The 25,789-nt window shown below is 46.4% G+C and overlaps 1 protein-coding gene across 1 annotated transcript in view; it reads left to right on the plus strand.

Annotated features, from left to right (window-relative positions):
* The window catches only part of LOC134945224 (BOS complex subunit NOMO3-like), a 180,871-nt gene that overhangs the window by 71,447 nt on the left and 83,635 nt on the right, over nt 1–25,789 (plus strand). Inside the window, exons 9-15 of the mRNA XM_063934381.1 lie at nt 11,658–11,747; nt 13,750–13,855; nt 15,096–15,246; nt 15,333–15,510; nt 15,763–15,904; nt 22,900–23,031; nt 23,870–24,006. Of these exons, the coding sequence (XP_063790451.1) occupies nt 11,658–11,747; nt 13,750–13,855; nt 15,096–15,246; nt 15,333–15,510; nt 15,763–15,904; nt 22,900–23,031; nt 23,870–24,006 (936 nt within the window). The remainder of the gene's footprint in view (nt 1–11,657; nt 11,748–13,749; nt 13,856–15,095; nt 15,247–15,332; nt 15,511–15,762; nt 15,905–22,899; nt 23,032–23,869; nt 24,007–25,789) is intronic.

Genomic DNA, 25,789 nt, shown 5'->3' on the forward strand with positions numbered 1-25,789 from the left:
TTATCCAAGCTAGTCAGGAACCTCCTAAAACCGAACCAAGTCTCAGTGCATCAATGCACAAGGGTTCTGGGTAAAAATGGTGGCTTCCTACGAAGCAATCCCATTCGGCAGATTCCACGCAAGACTTTCCAGTGGAACCTACTGGACAAATGGTCCGGGTCGCATCTTCAGATGCTTCAGCGGATAACCCTGTCACCGGGGACAAGGGTATCCCTCCTGTGGTGGTTGCAGAGTGCTCATCTCTAGAGGGCCGCAGACTCGGCATTCGGGACTGGGTCCTGGTGGCCACGGATGCCAGCCTGCGAGGCTGGGGAGCAGTCACACAGGGAAGGAATTTCCAGGGCTTATGGTCAAGCCTGGAGACATCTCTTCATATAAACATTCTGGAACTAAGGGCCATTTACAATGCCCTAAGTCAAGCGAAACCCCTGCTTCAGGGTCAGGCGGTATTGATCCAATCGGACAACATCACGTCAGTCGCCCACGTAAACAGACAGGGCGGCACGGGAAGCAGGGGGGCAATGGCAGAAGCTGCAAGGATTCTTCGCTGGGCGGAAAATCATGTGATAGCACTGTCAGCAGTGTTCATTCCGGGAGTGGACAACTGGGAAGCAGACTTCCTCAGCCGACACGACCTTCACCCGGGAGAGTGGGGACTTCACCCAGAAGTCTTCCACCTGATTGTAAACCGTTGGGAAAAACCAAAGGTGGACATAATGGCGTCCCGTCTAAACAAAAAACTAGACAGATATTGCGCCAGGTCAGGGGACCCTCAGGCAATAGCGGTGGACGCTCTGGTAACACCGTGGGTGTACCAGTCAGTGTATGTGTTCCCTCCTCTGCCTCTCATACCAAAAGTACTGAGAATCATAAGAAGGAGAGGAGTAAGAACTATACTCGTGGTTCCGGATTGGCCAAGAAGGACTTGGTATCCGGAACTTCAAGAGATGCTCACGGACGAACCGTGGCCTCTACCTCTAAGAAAGGACCTGCTCCAGCAGGGGCCTTGTCTGTTCCAAGACTTACCGCGGCTGCGTTTGACGGCTTGGCGGTTGAACGCCGGATCCTGAAGGAAAAAGGCATTCCAGATGAAGTCATCCCTACCCTGGTCAAGGCCAGGAAGGACGTAACCGCAAAACATTATCACCGCATTTGGCGAAAATATGTTGCGTGGTGGGAGGCCAAGAAGGCCCCTACAGAGGAATTTCAACTGGGTCGTTTCCTCCATTTCCTGCAAACAGGACTGTCTATGGGCCTATAATTAGGGTCCATTAAGGTTAAAATTTCGGCCCTGTCGATTTTCTTCCAAATGGAACTGGCTTCAGTGCCTGAAGTTCAGACATTTGTAAAAGGGGTACTGCATATACAGCCTCCTTTTGTGCCTCCAGTGGCACCTTGGGATCTCAATGTTGTGTTGAGTTTCCTAAAGTCACATTGGTTTGAACCACTCACCACTGTGGACTTAAAATATCTCACATGGAAGGTGACGATGCTGTTAGCCCTGGCTTCAGCCAGGCGTGTGTCAGAATTGGTGGCTTTATCATATAAAAGCCCTTATTTAATATTTCATTCTGACAGGGCAGAATTGAGGACTTGTCCTCAATTTCTACCTAAGGTGGTTTCTGCATTTCACATGAAGCAACCTATTGTGGTACCTGCGGCTACTAAGGACTTGGAGGATTCCAAGTTGCTTGACGTGGTCAGGGCCCTGAAAATATATGTTTCCAGGACGGCTGGAGTCAGAAAATCTGACTCGCTGTTTATCCTGTATGCACCCAACAAACTGGGTGCTCCTGCTTCTAAGCAGACGATTGCTCGTTGGATTTGTAGTACAATTCAGCTTGCACATTCTGTGGCAGGCCTGCCACAGCCAAAAATCTTAAAATGCCCACTCCACAAGGAAGGTGGGCTCATCTTGGGCAGCTGCCCGAGGGGTCTCGGCTTTACAACTTTGCCGAGCAGTTACTTGGTCAGGAGCAAATACGTTTGTAAAATTCTACAAATTTGATACCCTGGCTGAGGAGGACCTGGAGTTCTCTCATTCGGTGCTGCAGAGTCATCCGCACTCTCCCGCCCGTTTGGGAGCTTTGGTATAATCCCCATGGTCCTTACGGAGTTCCCAGCATCCACTAGGACGTCAGAGAAAATAAGAATTTACTTACCGATAATTCTATTTCTCGTAGTCCGTAGTGGATGCTGGGCGCCCATCCCAAGTGCGGATTGTCTGCAGTACTGGTACATAATTATTGTTACCAAAAAATTCGGGTTATTGTTGTAGTGAGCCATCTTTTATAGAGGCTTCTCTATTATCATGCTGTTAACTGGGTTCAGATCACAAGTTGTACAGTGTGATTGGTGTGGCTGGTATGAGTCTTACCCGGGATTCAAAATCCTTCCTTATTGTGTACGCTCGTCCGGGCACAGTATCCTAACTGAGGCTTGGAGGAGGGTCATAGGGGGAGGAGCCAGTGCACACCAGGTGATCCTAAAGCTTTCTTTAGATGTGCCCTGTCTCCTGCGGAGCCGCTATTCCCCATGGTCCTTACGGAGTTCCCAGCATCCACTACGGACTACGAGAAATAGAATTATCGGTAAGTAAATTCTTATTTTTTCCACAGGGTCTACCGAACACCAGTAACAATGCAGTGTGTTGGTCTTAGGGCTGACTCTTTATGTCCTAAGTGTCATGCATAGAAACAAACACCGTAATAGCTGCTCTATCACTCTGGCAATACTTATCAGGTGCATGAAAGGCGAGGGGTCACAGCAAACAGAATGGGGAGGGGGTGCATTTTTCCCCCTGCACACCAACTAATACTTGTAACAATATTTGAAAACTATATGGTGATAGAATTTCAGAGATATTTGTTACATATATTTGCAAATACATGATAGCTCTCAACCCCCCCCCCTTTTATTTACTGTGACCCCTCACCTTTCATGCACCTGGTAAGTATTGCCAGAGTGATAGAGCAGCTACCACTTTTTTTTACCCTAGCAACCACAGCTTTTTCTAATTTTCCCAAAACAAGTTCTGTCATGCTTCATATACAGACTCTGACAAGCACGTAGATATACCAATCCGTTGCGAAAAAAAGCTGTGCTTGCTACTTTTTACATAGATATACAAATGTAGCCCTGGTCATCTTTGCTGCTATGCAAAGGCTGTGACTATTTGCAGCAGGTGATCGCTCCTTTAATTCCTTTAGCTAATGGAGCAATTGCCAAATGCCAATAGTCAAAGCCTGGCGCGCCATGCAGAAGTCAGTCTTTGCAGCAAGGATAAGAATGGCTACATCTGTACAATACAAGTGTGGTTTTTCAAATTACCAGAGTGTTATCTTTTTGACTGATGATCCTCCCCATTGCTTTAATAGGCACTCTGGTAATTTGAAAAGCCACACTTGTATATCTGTTCAAAAAGTAGCAAGCGCAGCTTTTTTTTTAATTTTCCCAAAACAAGTTCTGTCATGCTTTATGTACAGACTCGGACATGCACACAGATACTGTATACCAATCAGTTGCTAAAAAAGCTGTAGTTGCTACATTTTACACAGATACACAGATATACAATACAAGTGTGCCTTTGCTCGCTCACGCAAAGCATCTCGTACTGCATGGCGTATTAAGGCTAGATGTATGAGGACACTCCTGTAACAGTAGTATTTCTCTATCGTCCTAGTGGATGCTGGGGTTCCTGAAAGGACCATGGGGAACAGCGGCTCCGCAGGAGACAGGGCACAAAAAGTAAAGCTTTAGGATCAGGTGGTGTGCACTGGCTCCTCCCCCTATGACCCTCCTCCAAGCCAGTTAGATTTTTGTGCCCGGCCGAGAAGGGTGCAATCTAGGTGGCTCTCCTAAAGAGCTGCTTAGGAAAGTTTAGCTTAGGTTTTTTATTTTACAGTGAGTCCTGCTGGCAACAGGATCACTGCAACGAGGGACTTAGGGGAGAAGAAGTGAACTCACCTGCGTGCAGGATGGATTGGCTTCTTGGCTACTGGACATCAGCTCCAGAGGGACGATCACAGGTACAGCCTGGATGGTCACCGGAGCCTTGCCGCCGGCCCCCTTGCAGATGCTGAAGTAAGAAGAGGTCCAGAATCGGCGGCAGAAAACTCCTCAGTCTTCTAAAGGTAGCGCACAGCACTGCAGCTGTGCGCCATTTTCCTCTCAGCACACTTCACACGGCAGTCACTGAGGGTGCAGGGCGCTGGGAGGGGGGCGCCCTGGGAGGCAAATGAATACCTATTTTGGCTAAAAATACCTCACATATAGCCTCCGGAGGCTATATGGAGATATTTAACCCCTGCCAGAATCCGTTAAGAGCGGGAGACGAGGCCGCCGAAAAAGGGGCGGGGCCTATCTCCTCAGCACACAGCGCCATTTTCCCTCACAGAAAGGCTGGAGGGAAGGCTCCCAGGCTCTCCCCTGCACTGCACTACAGAAACAGGGTTAAAACAGAGAGGGGGGGCACTAATTTGGCGATATGCTTATATATATATATTAAGATGCTATAAGGGAAAACACTTATATAAGGTTGTCCCTATATAATTATAGCGTTTTTGGTGTGTGCTGGCAAACTCTCCCTCTGTCTCTCCAAAGGGCTAGTGGGTCCTGTCCTCTATCAGAGCATTCCCTGTGTGTGTGCTGTGTGTCGGTACGTGTGTGTCGACAGGTAGGAGGACGATGTTGGTGAGGAGGCGGAGCAATTGCCTGTAATGGTGATGTCACTCTCTAGGGAGTCGACACCGGAATGGATGGCTTATTTAGGAAATTACGTGATAATGTCAACACGCTGCAAGGTCGGTTGACGACATGAGACGGCCGACAAACAATTAGTACGGTCCAGACGTCTCAAAAACACCGTCAAGGGTTTTAAAACGCCCGTTTACTTTAGTCGGTCGACACAGACACAGACAGGGACACTGAATCCAGTGTCGACGGTGAATAAACAAACGTATTCCTTATTAGGGCCACACGTTAAAGGCAATGAAGGAGGTGTTACGTATTTCTGATACTACAAGTACCACAAAAGAGGGTATTATGTGGGATGTGAAAAAACTACCATAGTTTTTCCTGAATCAGATAAATTAAATAAAGTGTGTGATGATGCGTGGGTTCCCCCCGATAGAAAATTATGGGCGGTATACCCTTTCCCGCCAGAAGTTAGGGCGCGTTGGGAAACACCCTTTAAGGTGGATAAGGCGCTCACACGCTTATCAAAACAAGTGGCGGTACCGTCTATAGATAGGGCCGTCCTCAAGGACCAGCTGACAAGGCTGGAAAATATAATAAAAAGTATATACACACATACTGGTGTTATACTGCGGCCAGCGATCGCCTCAGCCTGGATGTGCAGAGCTAGGGTGGCTTGGTCGGATTCCCTGACTAAAAATATTGATACCCTTGACAGGGACAGTATTTTATTGACTATAGAGCATTTCTATATATGCGAGATGCACAGAGGGATATTTGCACTCTGGCATCATGAATAAACGCGATGTCCATAACTGCCAGAAGATGTTATGGACACGACAGTGGTCAGGTGATGCAGATTCCAAACGGCACAGTATGGCCGTATACAGGAAGAGGACTTGTTTGGGGTCGGTCCATCGGACCTGGTGGTCACGGCAACTGCTGGAAAATCCACCGTTTTTTACCCTAAGTCACATCTCTGCAGAAAAAGACACCGTCTTTTCAGCCTCAGTCCTCTCGTCCCTATAAGATCATATCTGCCCAGGGATAGAGGAAAGGGAAGAAGACTGCAGCAGGCAGCCCATTCCCAGGAACAGAAGCGTTCCACCGCGTCTGACAAGTTCTCAGCATGGCGCTGAGACCGTACAGGACCCCTGGATCCTACAAGTAGTATCCCGGGGGTACAGATGGGAATGTCGAGACGTTTCCCCTTCGCAGGCTCCTGAAGTCTGCTTTACCAAGTCTCCCTCCGACAAGGAGGTAGTATGGGAAAAAATTCACAAGCTGTATTCCCAGCAGGTGATAATTAAATTACCCCTCCTACTACAGAAAAGGGGTATTATTCCACACTATATTGTGGTACTGAAGCCAGAAGGCTAGGTGAGACTTATTCTAAAAATTTGTTTTTGAACACTTACAAAGGTTCAAATTAAGATGAAGTCACTCAGAGCAGTGATAACGAACCAGGAATAAGGGGACTATATAGTGTCCCGGGACATCAGGGATGCTTACCTCTATGTCCCAAATTTGCCCTTCTCACTAAGGGTACCTCAGGTTCGTGGTGCAGAACTGTCACTATCAGTTTCAGACGCTGCCGTTTGGATTGTCCACGGCACCCTGGGGTCTTTACCAAGGTAATGGCCGAATTGATGATTCTTCTTCGAAGAAAAGGCGTCTTAATTATCCCTTACTTGGACGATCTCCTGATAGGGGCATAGTCCAGGGAACAGTTGGAGGTCGGAGTAGCACTATCTCGGATACTGCTACAATCAGCACGGGTGGATTCTAAATATTCCAAAATCGCAGCTGATCCCGACGACACGTCTGCTGTGCCTAGGGATGATTCTGGACACAGTCCAGAAAAAGGTGTTTCTCCCGGAAGAGAAAGCCAGGGAGTTATCCGAGCAAGTCAGGAACCTCCTAAAAACAGTGCATCATTGCACAAGGGTCCTGGTAAAAATGGTGGCTTCCTACGAAGCAATTCCATTCGGCAGATTTCACGTAAGAACTTTTCAGTGGGATCTGCTGGACAAATGGTCCGGATCGCATCTTCAGATGCATCAGCGGATAACCCAATATCCAAGGACAAGGGTGTCTCTCCTGTGGTGGTTATAGAGTGCTCATCTTCTAGAGGGCAGCAGATTCGGCATTCAGGATTGGATGCTGGTAACCACGGAGCCCAGCCTGAGAGGCTGGGGAGCAGTCACACAAGGAAAAAATTTCCAGGGAGTGTGATCAAGTATGGAGACTTTTCTCCACATAAATAAATTTATAATGCTCTAAGCTTAGCAAGACCTCTGCTTCAAGGTCAGCCGGTATTGATCCAGTGCGAAAAACATCACGGCAGTCGCCCACGTAAACAGACAGGGCGACACAAGAAGCAGGAGGGCAATGGCAGAAACTGCAAGGACTTTTCGCTGGGCGGAAAATCATGTGATAACACTGTCAGCAGTTTTTCATCCCGGGAATGGAAACTGGGAAGCAGACTTCCTCAGCACGACCTCCACCCGGGAGAGTGGAAACTTCATTGAGAAGTTTTTTCCACATGATTGTAAACCGTTGGGAAATACCAAAGGTGGACATGATGGCGTCCCGTCTGAACAAAAAACGGGACAGGTATTGCGCCAGGTCAAGAGACCCTCAGGCAATAGATGTGGACGTTCTGGTAACACCGTGGGTGTACCAGTCGGTGTATGTGTTCCCTCCTCTGCTTCTCATACCTAAGGTGCTGAGAATTATAAGACGTAGAGGAGTAAGAACTATACTCATGGCTCCGGATTGGCCAAGAAGGACTTGGTACCCGGAACTTCAAGAGATGCTTACAGAGGTCTTATGGCCTCTGCCGCTAAGAAGGGACTTGCTTCAGCAAGTATCATGTCTGTTCCAAGACTTACCGCAGCTGCGTTTGTCGGCATGGCGATGGAAAGCCGGATCCTAAGGGAAAAAAGGCATTCCGGAAGAGGTCATTCCTACCCTGGTCAAAGCCAGAAAGGAGGTGACCGCACAACATTATCACCACGTGTGGCGAAAATATGTTGCGTGGTGTGAGGCCAGGAAGGCCCCACAAAGAAATTTCAACTCGGTCGTTTCCTGCATTTCCTGCAAACAGGAGTGTCTATGGGCCTCAAATTGGGGTCCATTAAGGTTCAAATTCGGCCCTGTAAATTTTCTTCCAGAAAGAATTGGCTTCAGTTCCTGAAGTCCAGAAGTTTGTCAAGGGAGTATTGCATATACAAACCCCTTTTTTGTGCCTCCAGTGGCACTGTGGGATCTCAACGTAGTTCTGGGATTCCTCAAATCACATTGGTTTAAAACCAGTCAAATATGTGGATTTGAAGCATCTCACATAAAAAGTGACCATGCTCTTGGCCCTGGCCTGGACCAGGCGAGTGTCAAATTGGTGGTTTTTTCTCAAAAAAGCCCATATCTGTTTGTCCATTCGGACAGGGCAGAGCTGCGGACTCGTCCCCAGTTCTCTCCCTAAGGTGGTGTCAGTGTTTCACCTGAACCAGCTTATTGTGGTGCCTTGCACCTACTAGGGACTTGGAGGACTCCAAGTTGCTAGGAGTTGTCAGGGCCCTGAAAATATGTTCCAGGACAGCTGGAGTCAGAAAATCTGACTCGCTGTTTATACTGTATGCACCCAACAAGTTGGGTGCGCCTGCTTCTAAGCAGGCGATTGCTCGTTGGATTTGTAACACAATTCAACTTGCACATTCTGAGGCAGGCCTGCCACAGTCTAAATCGGTTAAGGCCCATTCCACAAGGAAGGTGGGCTCATCTTGGGCGGCTGCCCGAGAGGTCTCGGCATTACAACTCTGCCGAGCAGCTACGTGGTCAGGGGAGAACACGTTTGTAAAATTCTACAAATTTGATATCCTGGCAAAAGAGGACCTGGAGTTCTCTCATTCGGTGCTGCAGAGTCATCCGCACTCTCCCGCCCGTTTGGGAGCTTTGGTATAATCCCCATGGTCCTTTCAGGAACCCCAGCATCCACTAGGACGATAGAGAAAATAAGAATTTACTTACCGATAATTCTATTTCTCGGAGTCCGTAGTGGATGCTGGGCGCCCATCCCAAGCGCGGATTATCTGCAATACTTGTACATAGTTACAAAAATCGGGTTATTATTGTTGTGAGCCATCTTTTCAGAGGCTCCGCTGTTATCATACTGTTAACTGGGTTTAGATCACAAGTTGTACGGTGTGATTGGTGTGGCTGGTATGAGTCTTACCCGGGATTCATAATTCCTCCCTTATTGTGTACGCTCGTCCGGGCACAGTACCTAACTGGCTTGGAGGAGGGTCATAGGGGGAGGAGCCAGTGCACACCACCTGATCCTAAAGCTTTACTTTTTGTGCCCTGTCTCCTGCGGAGCCGCTGTTCCCCATGGTCCTTTCAGGAACCCCAGCATCCACTACGGACTCCGAGAAATAGAATTATCGGTAAGTAAATTCTTATTTTCTGTATTTCTGTCTGGACTGCTCCTTGTGGATTTGTTTGATAGATGCACGTACTGCCACTGTAAGCTGTCCTACTAGTAGATATGTATACATAATTTAAAAATAAAATGCAATGTCATAGCTCATAGCTTTTTTTTTTTTTTTTATTAAACTGCCAATTGCAAAATGAGGGCTTATAGCCAAACTGTGAAAATCATAAAATTAGGAGGAGGAGGGGGGGGGGATTACTGTAGTGCCTAGGGGTGCCCTTACCTCTAAATCCACCCTTGCCACTGTCTCATTAGCCCTCCGAGAATAAGATTCCATGAACCATAGACACAGCAACATCCCTTTAACACTTGTGACCCGGGAATCTGCCGTTCTAGCAAGCCAGCAAATTTCCGGGTCTTAGCCCGGCCTGGGTCTTTTCCTTTCACACATACAGAAATCCTGCGTTGATGCGCTTTCACTGCAAAAACCAGGGATTTTCATGCATGTGTGAAAGTGGTATAAGTAGCTGTGTCAGCACAGGTATTGCAGGGATTCCAGCAGGCACAGGAGCTGGCTTGTACGTGTGTGTATATATACAGTATGTATTATGTATTGGTCACAGTACGTGTTTCTGTGTGTTTTTGGCCCTTCAACGTAGCCTACCCCACCTAGTACATATCACTCTGCTGCTGATTTTTCCACTTGTTTTCCTAATGCAGGGTACTGAGCTGTAGTCATTTATTTAAAGATCTATGTTCATTTTAATCAGCTAAAGTTCAGGGTGCTGCCATAGGAAAATATTTAGGGATGGGGGGGGGGGGGGGGGTTGGGTACAATGACTAAAGTTAAACAGACAGGTGGAGGTGCTGCCTATAGCAACCAAACAGATTCTGTTTATCTAGAATAGAGAAATGATAGCGAAAATCTGCTTGCTATAAGCAACACCACCATTTAATTAGTTTTAGATGCTTTATTAAATATATCCCTAGATCTCTTATATTAGTCATATACTGGGCCTGCAATGAGACGCATGCGATGAGATCACATCTACGCACGCATTGTTTGCGTGGAAACGCAATCTGACTTCTGTGGCTATTTTGACTTCTATGGGGGTTATTCCGACCCGTTCGCACGCAGCGGTTTATCGCTGCGGTGCGAACGGGTCTGGAATGCGCATGTGCGGCGGCCGCAATGCGCGTGCGCGACGTTGCCCGGCGACAGGGGTCGCCAGGTTACGTTGCGTCTAACGAAGGAAGATTGACAGAAAGAAGGCGTACCTGGGCGGATCCGAAGCGTTGGAGACCGTTTTCGTGGAGTGGAGAAGAAAATGCAGGCGTGTCCAGCAGAACGGAGGGCGGATGTCTGACATCAAAGCCGGCCCCAGCATCGCAGAGAACGTCGCACAGGGTAAGTATGTCCAGGGCTAGTCATGTTCTGCTTGAAATTTTTTTAGCTTAGCAGGGCTGCACAAGCGATCGCAGCCCTGCTAAGCTAAAATACACTCCCCCGTAGGCGTGTACTAGTTGATCGCAGCAGCAGCAAAAAGTTGCTGGCTGCGATCAACTCTGAATGACCACCAATGTTGCGTGTAGTCCCAATGCCCCCTAAACATCCACAGCAACGATCAACAGTCATCATAATTATCCGGACTTACACCAGGCCACGCTGGGTGCAGTAGATCCGTCAGAAAGAAGCACACCTGAACTCTGCATACCCTTCCACTGCACACCTATTTCCACATTAACTGTGTGAACATGCCCAGTTGCCGTTCTTTCACACCCTTATACCAGTAAGCAGAGGCACAGGTCAGAATATCTCTACACCAGGCCGGACAAATGCCAGAAGGGCTGATGGACTGGTCCAGCCTAAAAGCCTGGCCAAGCAGCTCTGCATGGATTCATGGCACTAAGAGAGCCAGGGGCTGGCTGATCAGCTCTGCCTCCTGGCGCTCTGCTCGGATGCCTATCATACAGAGACATGGGGGCATGCTGCAAGGTCATACCCCTGTGAGCCATGACCACGCCGCCTTGTTGTGCTCTTTTAGTGCCTCCGTATGTATGCATATAGGTGTATGCTTTTCTGCAGGCAGCTGGGACGCAGTGTGGCTATTTGGATAAGCTATGCATATGGCTCAGAATCGGGTCCATTGTGCATAGAGACTCCTTGTTCGCGCTTGTGAAAACGGACCAGGCTACTTATTGTTGTAATTTGTACTCAAGCTTCTTTTACTCTTTTGCAGTATACTTTGGTAAAGCTGGCTATTAATACGTGGCACTCATATGACATGATGGATTACGTTTCCAACTGATGGAGGAGGTGGGGTGGGGGGGTTGCAGAGCGTTTAATTTTTTTTTGCCATCTGTAACCTGCATTGCTGACCACCCATACTAGTACCCCACATTGTGTGTGGCTCAGATGGGCCCTCGTACTTCATTGCATAGCCCCCTACATATCTAATTTATGATTTTTGAGCAGGGAGCAGCGCTCACTTTTACATGCTACCATTTCCCCTTTTCATGTATTCCACAGATCCCGTTTTACAGAGGGGAGAGAATTACATTTGATGTTGCTCCCTCCAGGCTGGATTTCACTGTGGAACACGACAGCCTCAAATTAGAGGTAAAACAAAAATTTCAGTAAAACCTTTCACACCAGCTGACTGTTTTTATCCTTTTTATTCGTTTTGTTTTAGCCAACACGTTTACATTTTCAAAAAGCAATGGCAGTTATATAGTTGTGGGGTCAGGAGGTGTGAGTTGCCATTTTCTCTGCAAATACGCGTTGCGACTTAATTTTGAAATCCAATTACAAACAACTCGGTAAACTTGCAAACTTGAGAGATGGTAGGGAAAAATCTTTATTTTAAAGTTAAAATGTAAGAACCCCTTGGGCAACCCCCACCCCAATGACTAATTAGGCATTTGGATGTTTTCAGTTGGCTTAATTGGGCAAATAATTACATCTCATTTTTGGGAGTAAAAAAATAAATGGCTTCAAATTACCCCAGAATCAAGTTTTGTTAGATTATGCACCCCAGATTTAATGAAAGCATTTATTTAAGCCAAAAATAATTGCTTTGGATCATCAGTACAAAAGGTATGCAGTTTTAATTGGATTGGAAAATTCTCGGGTGCGCGCATTTGTGCAAAGTCTGCGAGTTTCATGAAAACAAACTCTCAACACGCACCTAATTGGATTGACACTTATGTCTAAAGAAAATCTAGTTACAGATTAATTAAGAGATTTTCATGATCAGCATTTTTCATTTATAAGTATTTTGCACTGTTTAATACAAGATTAAATGGCTACAAGGAAACTGTTTAGACAGATACAGGTTCACAAATTAACAAATAGTTATCTTTTATTGATAGAGCGCAATACACAGCGCCATTGAAAGTGCATACAAAAGTACAAAACAAGCATAGCAGGACAAGGTTCATAAAATGTACAAAACAGATCTAATATGCAAAACACCAAATATACGGTACTTGCTAGAATATCAGAGGGCTGATGGGTGCAGCAGACAGGTACAGAACTACTGACGGCAAAAATAATACCATCGGGGGAGGAGTTGTTGGTGTTGGTAAGAGAGGTTTAAAAAGGCAGAGGCCCCTGCTCATGAGAGTTTACAATCTATAGGGGTGGGTTAGTCAAACATGGGTGACAGAGTGTGTGGGGACAAAAGGGCTGGGTTATAAGGAGTGCTGGTAAGCTTCAATAACAAGATGAGTTTGAGAGCCAATACGAAGCTTAAAGCTGGGTATACATTAGGCAATTCGCTCCATGAGTGATATGACCTAGTGTTTCCCATCCCCGGCGGCCGATATAGTGCGTATACACTGAACAATATTGCTAACGATATAGTTCAGGGACGTTATGCCGCGGTCGTCCCGAACATGCATTTTTTTGACAATAAGTCCAAATTGATCTGCATGCACAGGTGATGGAGGGGACATATAACAATGCGCAGGAGCGTAGCATACATACTGCCCAATATTACAAACGACATCGCTCAGAAGGGTGAAAATGAGCAATATCATTTAAAATATTGCATAGTGTGTACGCACTTTTAGAGAGCTGGAGAATCTGTTGGGGTGCGGAAGTGTGTTCAGTGGTGAGGAGCAGCATGGGAGAAGTGCTTCCTGACAGTGGGCATTAGTAGGAGTAAACCGTTTAGAAGCGATGTGACAGTCATTGGTAGAGATAAAAGGGCAGGCAGGAGTGTGGAGGGGCAATGAGCTTGGAGATATGTAGAGTAAGGCTATTTGAAGTGTACTCTGAGGGAAGGGGAGCCAGGGAGTGGAGAGAGAGGTGAGTACGTAAGGCCAGGTAGAGACTATTGCAATAATGTTTCTTTGACCATGAAAGAACACTTTTGTAGTGAAGTGTAATGGGTGATTACAATATTGGCGAATGAGCCACCTCTAAACTTTGGACAACCTAATCTGTGAGTTCTGAAGAAACTAGAGATTTGATCCTTCATACTTCATAAAACCAGCTTTTTTATTTTTCCTTCACATCTCTTACTTAAAATTTTGTGAAGTAGTTTTTTTTTTTTTTTTGAGCCTTTAATAAACTAAGGGTGATGGAAAGATATGTGTTTTGTCTTGCTTAATTCCAGCCTGTCTTTCATGTGATGGGTTTCTCTGTTACTGGTCGGGTTTTGAATGGGCCGGAAGGTGAAGGAGTTGTTGATGCAGTCGTTACACTCAACAATCAGATGAAAGGTAAAGCCATACCCCCTGCACGAATGAAAATAAAAAGTCAATGTATGCTCATTTCCGCATGTACTTCAAAACTTAAATACAGATTTACAGATCACCTGCATAGGTCCAAGTGCAGGAACCTGAGTTCTGTGTAAATACATCATGCACTGAACATTTTTCTTGTGAAGGAATCTCATCACAGCTGCTAAAGTTACATAGAACTTTTATAAAATCTACTGCACAAGACATCTGTTGTGATGCTCATATCAGCCAGTCAGATGTTTTCTTTAATTTTCAGCACTGAACTACAAAAATTATAGCTAGAATTTGATTTGTTGCTGTGGGTAACACCAGTGTTCCTATGCATCAGGTTTCATAAATGTTTCCAAGTATATTATTTTTTTAAGTTCTTTGACTTGGTCAGATCCCTGTATGTTAAAGTAGGTGGTTATAGGGGGATGGGTCGTTGGATAGAGACAACTTAGTTCGACAGTCATTAGGTCGACTATGGAAGGTCGACATGCATTAGGTCGACAGGGTCAATAGGTCGACATGGTCATTAGCTCGACATGTACTAGGTTGACGGGTCAAAAGGTCGACATGGTTTTTTTTATTGCTTTTGGCGTCGTTTTCTTCGTAAAGTGATTGGAAACCCCAATTAGTGCACCGTGTCCCCCCGCACGGTTCGCCATGCTTCGGGTAAGGTGTCTTGCTTCGCTCGGCACTGGTTACCGTTCCAATCGTAAACCACGTGGATCGTTAAGTATGAAAAATCCAAAAAATGAAGAAGAAAAATGTGAAAAACTCATGTTGACCTTTTGACCTGTGGACCTAGTACATGTCGACCTAATGACAATTTTGACCTGTCGACCTAATGACCATGGTGACCTATTGACCATGTCGACCTTCAGTGGTCGACATAATGACTGTCGACCTAACGACTGTATCCCGGGTATAGTGCAGCCTTGGGTTTAGCAAAATGCTCCCAGCACCATTCTGTCAGGAGACCAGTGTGCTGATCTGGGACTGTAGGGGCTCTGACCAGTTGTGGAAGTAAGGGCCTGTGATAGATAGCTGATTTGAGGAGGGGAATGAATAGAACGGACTGTTAGAGGAAGGAGCAGGGTCTCCATTGGTACACAGTGCTGTTTAACTGATTCTGGAAGATTGTGTTCTCAAGTGCACCTCTAAATTAAATTTAAGTTAAGTTAATTTAATAAAATATAGACTGTTTGTGAACCCTTCTCCCTATTTTATATAGTTATAACAAATACCGATGGGTCATTCCGTTTGGAAAACATGACCGCGGGTACATACAGTATTGATGCTCAGAAAGAACATATATACTTTGATACACTCACTGTGAAGATCGCGCCAAACACTCCACAGCTTGCAGACATCGTAGCAGCAAGGTGAGAGGATCTGAGAATTTCTGTTCTGTATTATTATTTCTTATACAGTCTTTATTATATATAATAATAACATGTTGTCTTTGCAGATTTAGTTTGTGTGGAGAAATTTCCATCACACATTTTCCTGACAGTATAAAAGCGATGAGCAGATATAAAGTTACTCTAACACCACAAGACAGGGAACGGACAGCTGTCCTGACAACAGAGTCCGATGCTCAAGGAGCCTTCTGCTTCCAAGCTAGAAGAGGATCCTACAACATACAGGTGCTAACACCATTATATAAATTACAAAGGGAGCAATCTTTCCATTCTTTTTATTTTTCCAGTTGCTTACCCCTTACTTTACTGTATATTCCAAATATTGAGAGCATTTCAGTTTGCTGAATTCGTGTTAAGGGTATGTTACTGCAGACTACTCAAGATATGGTTGGCGTAGTGGTTAGCTTTAGATTTATGTAGGCTCTCATCCAGTCCTGTAGGAACACGTACCTAACATCTAATTATCCCTTATTGCAGGTTTTCATACCAGAAGCTGAGGTGAAAGCTGGCCTTGCATTAAAACCGGCTGTGTACCCAGTGACTGTAACAGACAAACCTGTTATGGATGTGTCCTTTCTACAGTTCACTGCATCTGTTTCTGGCAAAGTGTCCTGCCTAGGTATGTTCATTTTTTGTGACACAAAATCTTATAAAGTTTATTTCTCTAACGTCCTAGTGGATACTGGGGAATAGTGTATTACCATGGGGTATAGATCGGGTCCACTGGAGCCTGGCACTTTAAGAAATGAATAGCGTGTGCTGGCTCCTCCCTTCTATGCCCTTCCTAGTAGATTCAGTTTAGAAAATGTGCCCAAGGAGCCGGGTGCATTCTGTTGCTCTCCAGAGAGTTTTCTTCAGAAATTTGTGTTAGTTTATTTTCAGGCAGCACTAGTTGGCAACCAGTCTACCTGCGTCGTGAGACTTAAGGGGGGGGGGGGGACCGAACCAACTTCCTAAGAGTTAATGGTTCATAATCCCAGCTGTTAAAACACTTAGCTCCTGAGGTGATGTTTCTCACACTCCCAGAGGGTGATCCCACGCCGACAGCATGCCGCCACCCCTTAACAGATGTCGAAGACAGACACGGTGCGGTGAGTGTTACACCAGTGACCCAGTTAGCGGCTCCCTGGTGCAAAATGGCGGCATGAAGGGACGGTGATCATCCGGCTACGGGCCGTGGTGCCCACTGGGAACCCAGACTGGCAACATGGTAGACGGGGGCTGCAGGCTCTTGTTTTACCCTTTCAATGGAGTAAGCCAGTATGAAGAACTTACAGGGGCTGCATGCCATTATGGGGGCGGGGCTTCCCGGAGAGCGGGACCAGAGGCTAAACGGCGCCATTTCCTGCTGCTGATAACAGGCTGCATGTGGAGACTGCTCCTCCACCGGACCCACTGAATCACCATGGTAACTGGTACCAGGGGGTTATAGTGAAGGGGGAGCGCAAAATCTGCGGTTATACCGCTGTGGGAAAAATTACACATAGAAGACACCCAGTGGAGTGCTGCTCAGTCTGTGGTGTAGTGTGCTGGTTCCATTCCTCTCTATGTCACTCCATTCAGGGTAATCTGGGATAAGTGTGCATAGCTCACTAATACTACACTGTGTTATTATACTAAGTGTGTTTTTTCTGCTCAGCATGTCTGCATATAAGTCTGTGTGTACTTTATGCAAGGCTAGGTTTACACCTTCCTCATAAGGGTCCCTCATGTGTACCCAGTGCTCCATTCCTTCACAAGGTAGTAATGTGCAGGAACCTGAGTGGATGGAATCATTTAAAACTATGGTTTCCAGTATTAATTCAGAGTTAGCTACGGATAAGCAAGAAAGCCAGACCCTGAAACAAACTATGGAAACGTTTATGGTAGCTGCTGCAGACCACAGACAGGCTCTTCAGTTCCCCCTGCTGGTCTCTCATAAACGCACTTTCCCTCACTTGTTACAATCTGACTCTGATTCTGAACTACCAGTTTGATGAAGGAGAGGCTGAGGTGGACGAGGATAATTCCATGGCCCCAGGAGTTGAGGCCCTCATTTATGCCATTAGAGAGGTGCTCAATATCCCTGATAAGGAGGAAGAACAGGCAGAGGAATTGTATTTTAATGTGAAACCAAAGTCCTCTGCTACCTTCCCGGTTTCTAAAGAATTAGATTCCCTGGCTATGGCAGCATGGGTAAATCCTGACAAAAAATGTATTACCCCTAAACAGGTGATAAATTCTTTCCCTTTCCCTACAGATAGTGTTCACTCTAGGATGTTTTAGCAGGGCGCCGCGCCCTGCCCGTTTTTTTTTTAAAGGGCAAAACCCATCCTGCTCTTTCTGCGGCACCCTGCTAAAACAGCCGCCCGCTTTCTGCCCTCTCAGTGTGTAAAGATGCCGCGTGCATGCGCGCGGCGTCCATTCACGCTGTCAGAGAGCTTGGGGAAAGCCGTAGGTGCTGGGCACGCCCCCAACAGTGACGGCGCCGGCCGCCCACGCCCCCGTCTGTGGACTGAACCGCCCACTTGCATTACGTGCAAGTGGCCACGCCCCCTATTTGCCTGGCCATGCCCCCTTTTGTGCCCCTCACGGACCCGCGCCCTGCCCTGCCCGTCCCCTAGAGTGAACACTAACAGAGGATAGGAAAGTCTGGTAAACCCCACCGGCAGTGGCTACGCCTGTGTACAGGCTGTCATGTAAAATTGTTTTACCTGTTCCTGGGGCTCTTTCCCTTAAAGACCCAGCTGATCGCAAAATTGAAACCACTATTAAATCAATTTGTACTGCAGCAGGTGTAGTCCAACGCCCTACCATAGTATGTGTCTGGATTTCTAGAGCCATGGTAAAATGGTCTGATGGTATTCTGAAAGGGTTGCTTACACTACCTCAAGAAGAGATAGTTACATTACTACAACACATCTGAGATGCTGCAAACTTTAAGAGTGGTGCTGATAAGGAACTTAGTATCATTAATGGCCTTACCACTGCTATGTCAGTATCGTCTTGTAGAGCCCTGTGGCTACGTCAGTTACAGGTGAAGAACTGAACATGTGGATATCTCAGGCAACTGCAGGTAAATTACATATCTGCCGTCTGCCCCGCCACCTGCCAGGCGTCCCTATCCTGGACCCTCCCTGCAGTCCTTTCGGGTGGCCAGATTCAGACGCAGGGCCAGAGGTGCCTCTAATGCTGCTAGATGATCTTGCGGTAAGTCCCGTAAACCAGCAGCTGCTGCACCTGGGGACCAGGCCTCAGGATCCTCTTCCACGAAGCCCTCCGCATGACGGTTGACCCCAGCAGCAAGGCCACTTTCAGGTAGGTGCTCACCCCACATACGGGCAGAGTCCTGCCAGGATCCTTGGGTGAGGGACCTCATATCCCAAGGATTCCAGGAACTCCTTCCTCTCAGATTCTTCAGGTCAGGCTTACCAGCTTCACAGGAAGCAAGAGTTTCCTTACAGCAGGCAGTGCAAAAACTGCTTTCTACAGGAGTTACTGTTCCAGTGCCGCCTCAGCTGCACACAGGGGTTTTACTCAAGTCTCTTTTTGTGGTTCCGAAGCCGGACGGCTCTGTACGACTGATCTTGAACCTCAAATCCCTGAACCCGTATCTTCGGGTGTTCAAATTCAAGATGGAATCTCTAAGAGCAGTGATAACAAATCTGGAGGAGGGGGAGTTTCTGGTGTCCCTGGATAGAAAGGACGCATACCTACATATCCCAATTTGGCCCCCTCACCAAGCGTTCCTCAGGTTCGCGATTCTGGACCAACATTTCCAGTTTCAGGCCTTACCCTTTGGTCTCTCCACAGCCCCAAGGGTATTCACAAAGGTAATGGCAAAAATTATACTACAACTGCACATGAGGGGTGTCCAAATAATTCTGTACCTGGACGATCTCCTGATAAAGGCTGTGTCCAGGAAACAGCTACTGCACAGTATCGACTTGACTACTCGTTTGCTTATGGGTCGCGGATGGATACTCAATTTCCAGAAATCTCACTTAGAACCGTCTCAGAGAATTCAGTTCCTGGGGATGATCCTGGATATGGTGTCTCAAAAGTTCCTGTGGACAAGGCCTTGACTATTCAGTCTATGGTCCAGTCGGTACTGAAACCTCGGGTGGTCTTGATTCATCTTTGCATCTGCTTGCTGGGCAAGATGGTGGTCTCCTACGAGGCGATACAGTATGGCAGGTTCCATGCGCGACCGTTTCAACTGGATTTGTTGGACACATGGTCGGGATCTCACTTGCACATGCATCAGCATATAACCCTGTCACCGAAAGCATGGGTATCCCTGCTATGGTTGCTACAAGTCCCCCATCTAGTGGAGGGTCGGCGTTTCAACACCCAGTCATGGACGCTGTTGACAACAGATGCCAGCCTCCGGGGTTGGGGGGCTGTGACTCAAGGAGCGCAGTTCCAGGGGACGTGGGCCTTCCAGGAATCTGCTCTTCCAATCAACTTCCTGGAACTCATGGCAATTTACAGTGCTCTACTACAGGCCTCATCCCTCCTTCGGAATCAGGCCATCCAGGTGCAGTCTGACAATGCCACGGCAGTAGCGTATATCAACCGACAGGGAGGAACAAGAAGCAGGGCCATAATGCGAAAAGTGTCTTGAATACTCTTCTGTGCGAAAGCCAACGCATGGGCCATCTCAGCCATTTACATTCCAGGAGTGGACAACTGGGAAGCAGACTTCCTAAGCAGGCATGACCTCCATCCGGGGGAATGGGGCCTCCACCCTCAGGTGTTTCAACAATTTGGGGTTGCCCACAGATAGACCTGATGGCTTCTCGTCTCAACAAGAAGCTCCGTCGTTACTGAGGGACCCACAGGCGGTTGTGGTAGACGCTCTGACTGCGCCATAGAATTTCCAGTTCGTTTACCTGTTTCCTCCAATTCCTCTAATCCCAAGAGTTCTAAAAAGACTCAAAAAGAGAAGGGTTCAGGAAATTCTCATTGCCCCGGATTGGCCTCGACGGGCCTGGTATGCGGACCTCCTGTCCCTGTCGTTGGAGGAATCTTGGCCCCTGCCGCTTCTCAAGGACATTCTTCAACAAGGACCGTTCGACTTTCCAGGCTACGTTTGACGGCCTGTAAATTGAGAGGGAAATTTTAACCAGGAAGGGTCTTCCATCTAAGGTGGTTTCATGCCCGTAAGGTGGGTACCTCCAAACATTACAACCGTATGTGGAAGAAACAAGTTTCTTGGTGTGAGGGTCGAAAATGTTCTCCTGTGGAATTTCGTCTGGGCCGGTTTCTACTGTTCCTGCAAGCAAGAGTGGATAAGGGCCTACGATTATGCTCCATCAATGTTCAGATTTTGTCTCTGTCTATCTTCTTCCAGAAACAACTGGCGGTACTTCCTGAAATGCAGACCTTTCTTAATGGGGTGTTGCACATTCAGCCACCCTTAGTTCCTCCCACTGCTCCGTGGGACCTCAATGTGGTGTTGACCTTTTTTCAGTCGGATTGGTTTGAACCCTTACATAAAGTTGACTTAAAATACCTGACGTGGAAGACAGTTATGTTGCTGGCCTTTGCTTCGACTCGGCAAGTGTCAGAATTGGGGGCCTTGTCCTGTAAGAGCCCATACTTGGTGTTTCATGAAGATAGGGCGGAGCTCTGAACTCGCCCACAGTTTTTGCCAAAAGTGGTATCTGCTTTTCATGTAAATCCACCAATCGTGGTTCCAGTCTTATTCGACACTTCAGTTGCTCCAAAGTCCCTGGTTGTTGTGAGGGCTTTGAGGATTTACGTAAAAAGGACTGCTCGTCGCAGGAAGTCTGACTCTCTTTTCGTCCTTTATGATGCTACGAAAATTGGTTGTCCTGCCTCCAAGCAGTCCATTGCTCGTTGGCTCAAATTGACTATTCAACAAGCCTATACTTCGGCTGCTCTGACGCTGACTAGTTCGGTTCAGGCCCACTCCACAAGGTCGGCGGGTTCTTCCTGGGTGGCTGCCCGGGGCGTCTCGGCTTTACAGTTGTGCCGTACAGCGAGTGTAGTGCATTTGGTCGACCACTGAAGGTCGACATGATCATTAGGCCGACATGTACAAGGTCGACATTAGTTTTTTGACTGTTTTTGGTGTAGTTTTCTTCGTAAAGTGAATGGGAACCCCAATTAGTGCACCGCGCCCCCTGGCATCGCTCGCTTTGCTCGCCATGCTTCGGGCAGGTTACCGTTCCCAATTGTAGTCCACGTGGATCGTTAAGTATGAAAAAGGTGAAAAAATTGAAAACATTTTTGTGAAAAATTCATGTCAACCTAGTACGTGTCGGCCTAATGCATGTCGACCCAATGCTTGTCGACCTAACGACCGCCTCCCCCATGCAGCAACTTGGTCTGGTGTGAACACCTTTGTTAGGTTCTACAGGTTTGACACCTTGGCCAAAATTTACCTTCAGTTTGGTCTGGTGGTCTTGCAGGGGTCTCGGCACTCTCGGCACTCTCCCACCCGTTCTGGGAGCTTTGGGACGTCCTCATGGTAATATCCTATTCCCCAGTATCCACTAGGACGTTAGAGAAAATAGGAATTTAATACCTACCGGTAATTCCTTTTCTCGTAGTCCATAGTGGATACTGGGCGCTCGCCTCTGTGCATCGTTTTCATGCTTACCAGGTTGTGTTATTGGATGGGTTTGCTGTTGCTTCCCTGTTCCATGTTTGGTTAGTGTTGCTATCCTTATATTGTTAGCGTTGCTTTCCTCTGTTCTGGTTAGCTCTGCTGCCTTATTGTTTGTGTGTTGGTTCGTTACCTCACCGCTTTATGTGTTATATTCTTCTCTCAAAGTATGTCCGTCTCCTCGGGGACAGTTTCCTAGACTGAGTCTGCTAGGAGGGGCATAGAGGGGAGGAGCCAGCACACACTATTGATTTCTTAAAGTGCCAGGCTCCATTGTACCCGATCTATACCCCATGGTAATATACTATTCCCCAGTATCCACTACGGACTACGAGAAAAGGAATTACTGGTAGGTATTAAATTCCTTTTTTTATGTTCTGTAAATCGGTGGTACTGAGAGAAGCCAAGTCGACATTCCCTGGTAATCAGTTGCTGGTACATTTTCTATTGGTGTCTTTGCATTCTGTTTTTGTTTTACCTCCATAAAGCAATCCATTAGTATCTGTTCCAAAGACTTTATTACTACCCCTGCTGGCTAACCGAAATCCCACCTAGTCATAGTGGCTGTTGCATAAAGTGCTGGTAGAGAGCCCAATCATATTACAGTATAGGGAATGCATGGGTATAAAAAATGTATGTAACATACACACCTATATCTATAGCTCTGTATTTATAGCTCTATATAACAGTTTGTACCATGCTCTACAAAAAATGCAACTTTACCCTGTCGTTAGGCATTGATTAAGGCACAAAAGCATATAGGTGCCAATTCAGAATTGAACGTAAGTTGGTCGTAATTACACCCATAATTTGGATATTTGCTGTCTGCGTAGTTGTAAGCATCTATGCGGCAACATGACCTCTGTGTATATGCTTGGATGCGTGATTATATAGCCAGCATCATCATCTATTATTTTACTAGTAGTTTTTATTAAATATATTATTAGCAAAGTGCATCGTCTGCATCAGTTGTCCAATGCTCCTTTCTGGTGATTCAGATGCCTGCGGGGACCTGACTGTAACATTGCAGTCCATGAGCCGGCAGAGAGATAAGCGCACCCTGCAGGTTTCCAGCAAGACAGAAGGTGTGACTTTCACTTATGAGGACATTTTACCTGGCAGGTATAAAGGTAAGATACTTTATATGCACACTAGAAGACTTGCTTCAGATAAACATCATCTTATTGCAGCTGCTACCAAATAGTGAGTTATAGACCGGAGCTGCCTTAGGCTTCTAGGAATGTTTTCTTTCTGTCTGCTTTGTTTCATGTCTATTTTTACCGTAGGACCTGTTGTTCTCTCATAGCCAGGCTCTCTCCTATAACCAATATAAATACTGCTAAACGTAAAAAAAATACAGTATAGCACAACCTCTAGATGTTGCTATCAGAGCATGACTTAATTATTGGTCTCATCAGCTATATAGTATAAGCAGCTTTACACTTCTATTCAGTGTATGTAAAAATGATGACGTTGTTCATACAGCACTTGATCATAATAAAATAAAAAAATATGATCATAATGTTCTAATGAGGCTTTTATGGTTACCCTTCCTAAATGTACTGCCGAGGGTGCCCTTTGTGAGATAACTTGCCTTTTAGATTAGCCTTCCTGGAGCAAGCGGTGCTGTGATAGGTGCTCAATGCAAGTGTACAGGAAATCTTGTACAGTTTCCTCCCTTATCTTACATGCACACTGTGATTACTGTTAGAACTGTCAAACCCTGCCCTCTGTATATCTGGAGTGTGTATTTGTGATTTGCCTTATTCATCTTCATTTTGTTTTTTCATGTTTCTCTGTCCCTCTAAGTGAAGTGCTCAGACACTCTGATGGACAATTATTTGTCACAAATCACTGAATGAGCACCATAATAACCAGCAATTCCATTCCATTTTCAAACAATTGAATATCCCCCTTTGTGTCCTAATACCTATTGTCATACTATACTCTCTGTTCTTTATTCCCAAGCGAGCATCATCCAGGAAGACTGGTGCTGGAAGAATAAATCTCTGGAGTTTGAAGTCACGGACGAGGACATTGTTGGCATAGAGTTCAGACAGACTGGATACATGTTGCGATGCTCCCTTTCACATGGCATAACACTGGTGGGTGAGGAATCTTATGTGGACACATAATAGGGCATTTATAGACTGATGTATTTATTATAGCCGCCATTACAGTCTGTTTTGTGCATTTTTTTTTTTTGTGCATATCCCCAAGGTCCTTGAATTGATTTTTTGTGTTGCACCGTGTTTAAGGATTCTGATCTCCTTTTTGTTATCATTCTTCATTTCCTTTTAGTTCATGTGTATCGTGTTCTGATCATGACAAACAAAAAGCAGAAAAACCGTAGTAAAGCAAATGAAATTTTAGCTACTGGATAGAAAATAAAATTAATAATTGATGGTCTGAAGGGGTCTACTACGTTATGCCGGTGCTCGGGAACCCAGTGCCCAGCATACCAGCGCTGGGATCCTCACCGCCGGCATGCCAGCAGCGGAGTGAGCGCAAAAGTGCCCCTTGCGGGCTTGCTGTGGCCACCGTGGGGCTCTATGCGCGCCACGCTATGCGCTCCACGCTATTTATTCTCCCTCCAGGAGTGTTGTGTCGGTATGCTGGCTGTCGGGAACCCGGCGCCTGTAAGCTGAGCGCCGGGATCCCGACAACCGGCATATCAAATGCCTCCCGTCTAAAGTGGGTACCACCAACATTTCATAATTGGGAAGACAGTGCAAGGATTTTTCAAATTGGAAAGTTTAAGCTTGGCTAGAAACAAATGCTTATGCAGAGCTTTGCCCCCAAGTGATGGCAGCAAAGTATCTCCACAATTTGTTGGGTGAAGACACTTCACGGCCTATATAAGCTCATGGAATCAAGCCAATTAGATGTGAAGAGTGCGAGTTGCCGTTGCTGCGGTATTTTAACGTCTTGCAGCCCGATTTCACTCAAAAAGTGCTCGCTGCCCGAGCAGTTTTTTGCAAGTTCGGGCTGCCATAAAGGGCAGCTTTTGCAGCGCTAACTCACTCTTAATTGGACTGGACCCTTAAGGCAAGATGTAATGGCATCCGAGATTGCTGGAGGTGCGGGGTGACAGCCGATCTCGGATGTTTTTTAAAGCTGCAGTAATTTACAAGACATGGTTGGCGAGATGGTGCTGCGAATGGCTGCCTCGGAGCTGCTCTACCAAGCAGCCCTCGTTTTTTTTTTTTTAATAGAGTAATTTTTTATTCAACAGCATAATAAAGATAGACATTTCAGTGCACACTGGGAAGCACATGTGGTATTACACAATATTCTGAGTCGCATTTGTCTCCAAGAGTATACATATACGAATAACATTCCCCGTATTGCTTTTCCCGTGCAGTTTCCCCACCATATACATATTTTTTCTGAAGTCTGTACTCAGATCGTAATTCACATACTTAACGTTTTTTAGATATTTTCTCCCCTAACCTTTATTGTAATTACCCCGTCTAGTAGGCCTAATATAGCCTACAACCCCTCTACACCCAAACAAAACCCCTTAAAACGAACTCAAGCCTAGTCAAGCCAAGGTGTGTATGGCGTGGTGTGGCAGCTAGATAATTAAACAACTACGTTAAAGGAGAGATGAAGGTTCGGCCCAGCGCCCCAAGGCCCACATAGCGCAACGCAGCGAGGGCCTATGCCCTCTAAATCTGAAGGGCAAGGGAGGAGTATGTGGAATTGATCCAGGGAGACCATATCTTCTCGTATTTGGTAAGGGCATTATATTTCATATATACATATCGTTCTTTTAATAGGGTGTCGTTTACCAATCCTTTGAAAGCAGGTATCGTGGGAGGACGCGGGGCCATCCATGTCCGCGCAATACACACCTTTGCAAGAGCGCACATACTGCGGGCATAC

The sequence above is a fragment of the Pseudophryne corroboree genome, chromosome 7 (genome assembly GCF_028390025.1).
Source record: "Pseudophryne corroboree isolate aPseCor3 chromosome 7, aPseCor3.hap2, whole genome shotgun sequence".
Lineage (NCBI taxonomy): Eukaryota > Metazoa > Chordata > Amphibia > Anura > Myobatrachidae > Pseudophryne > Pseudophryne corroboree.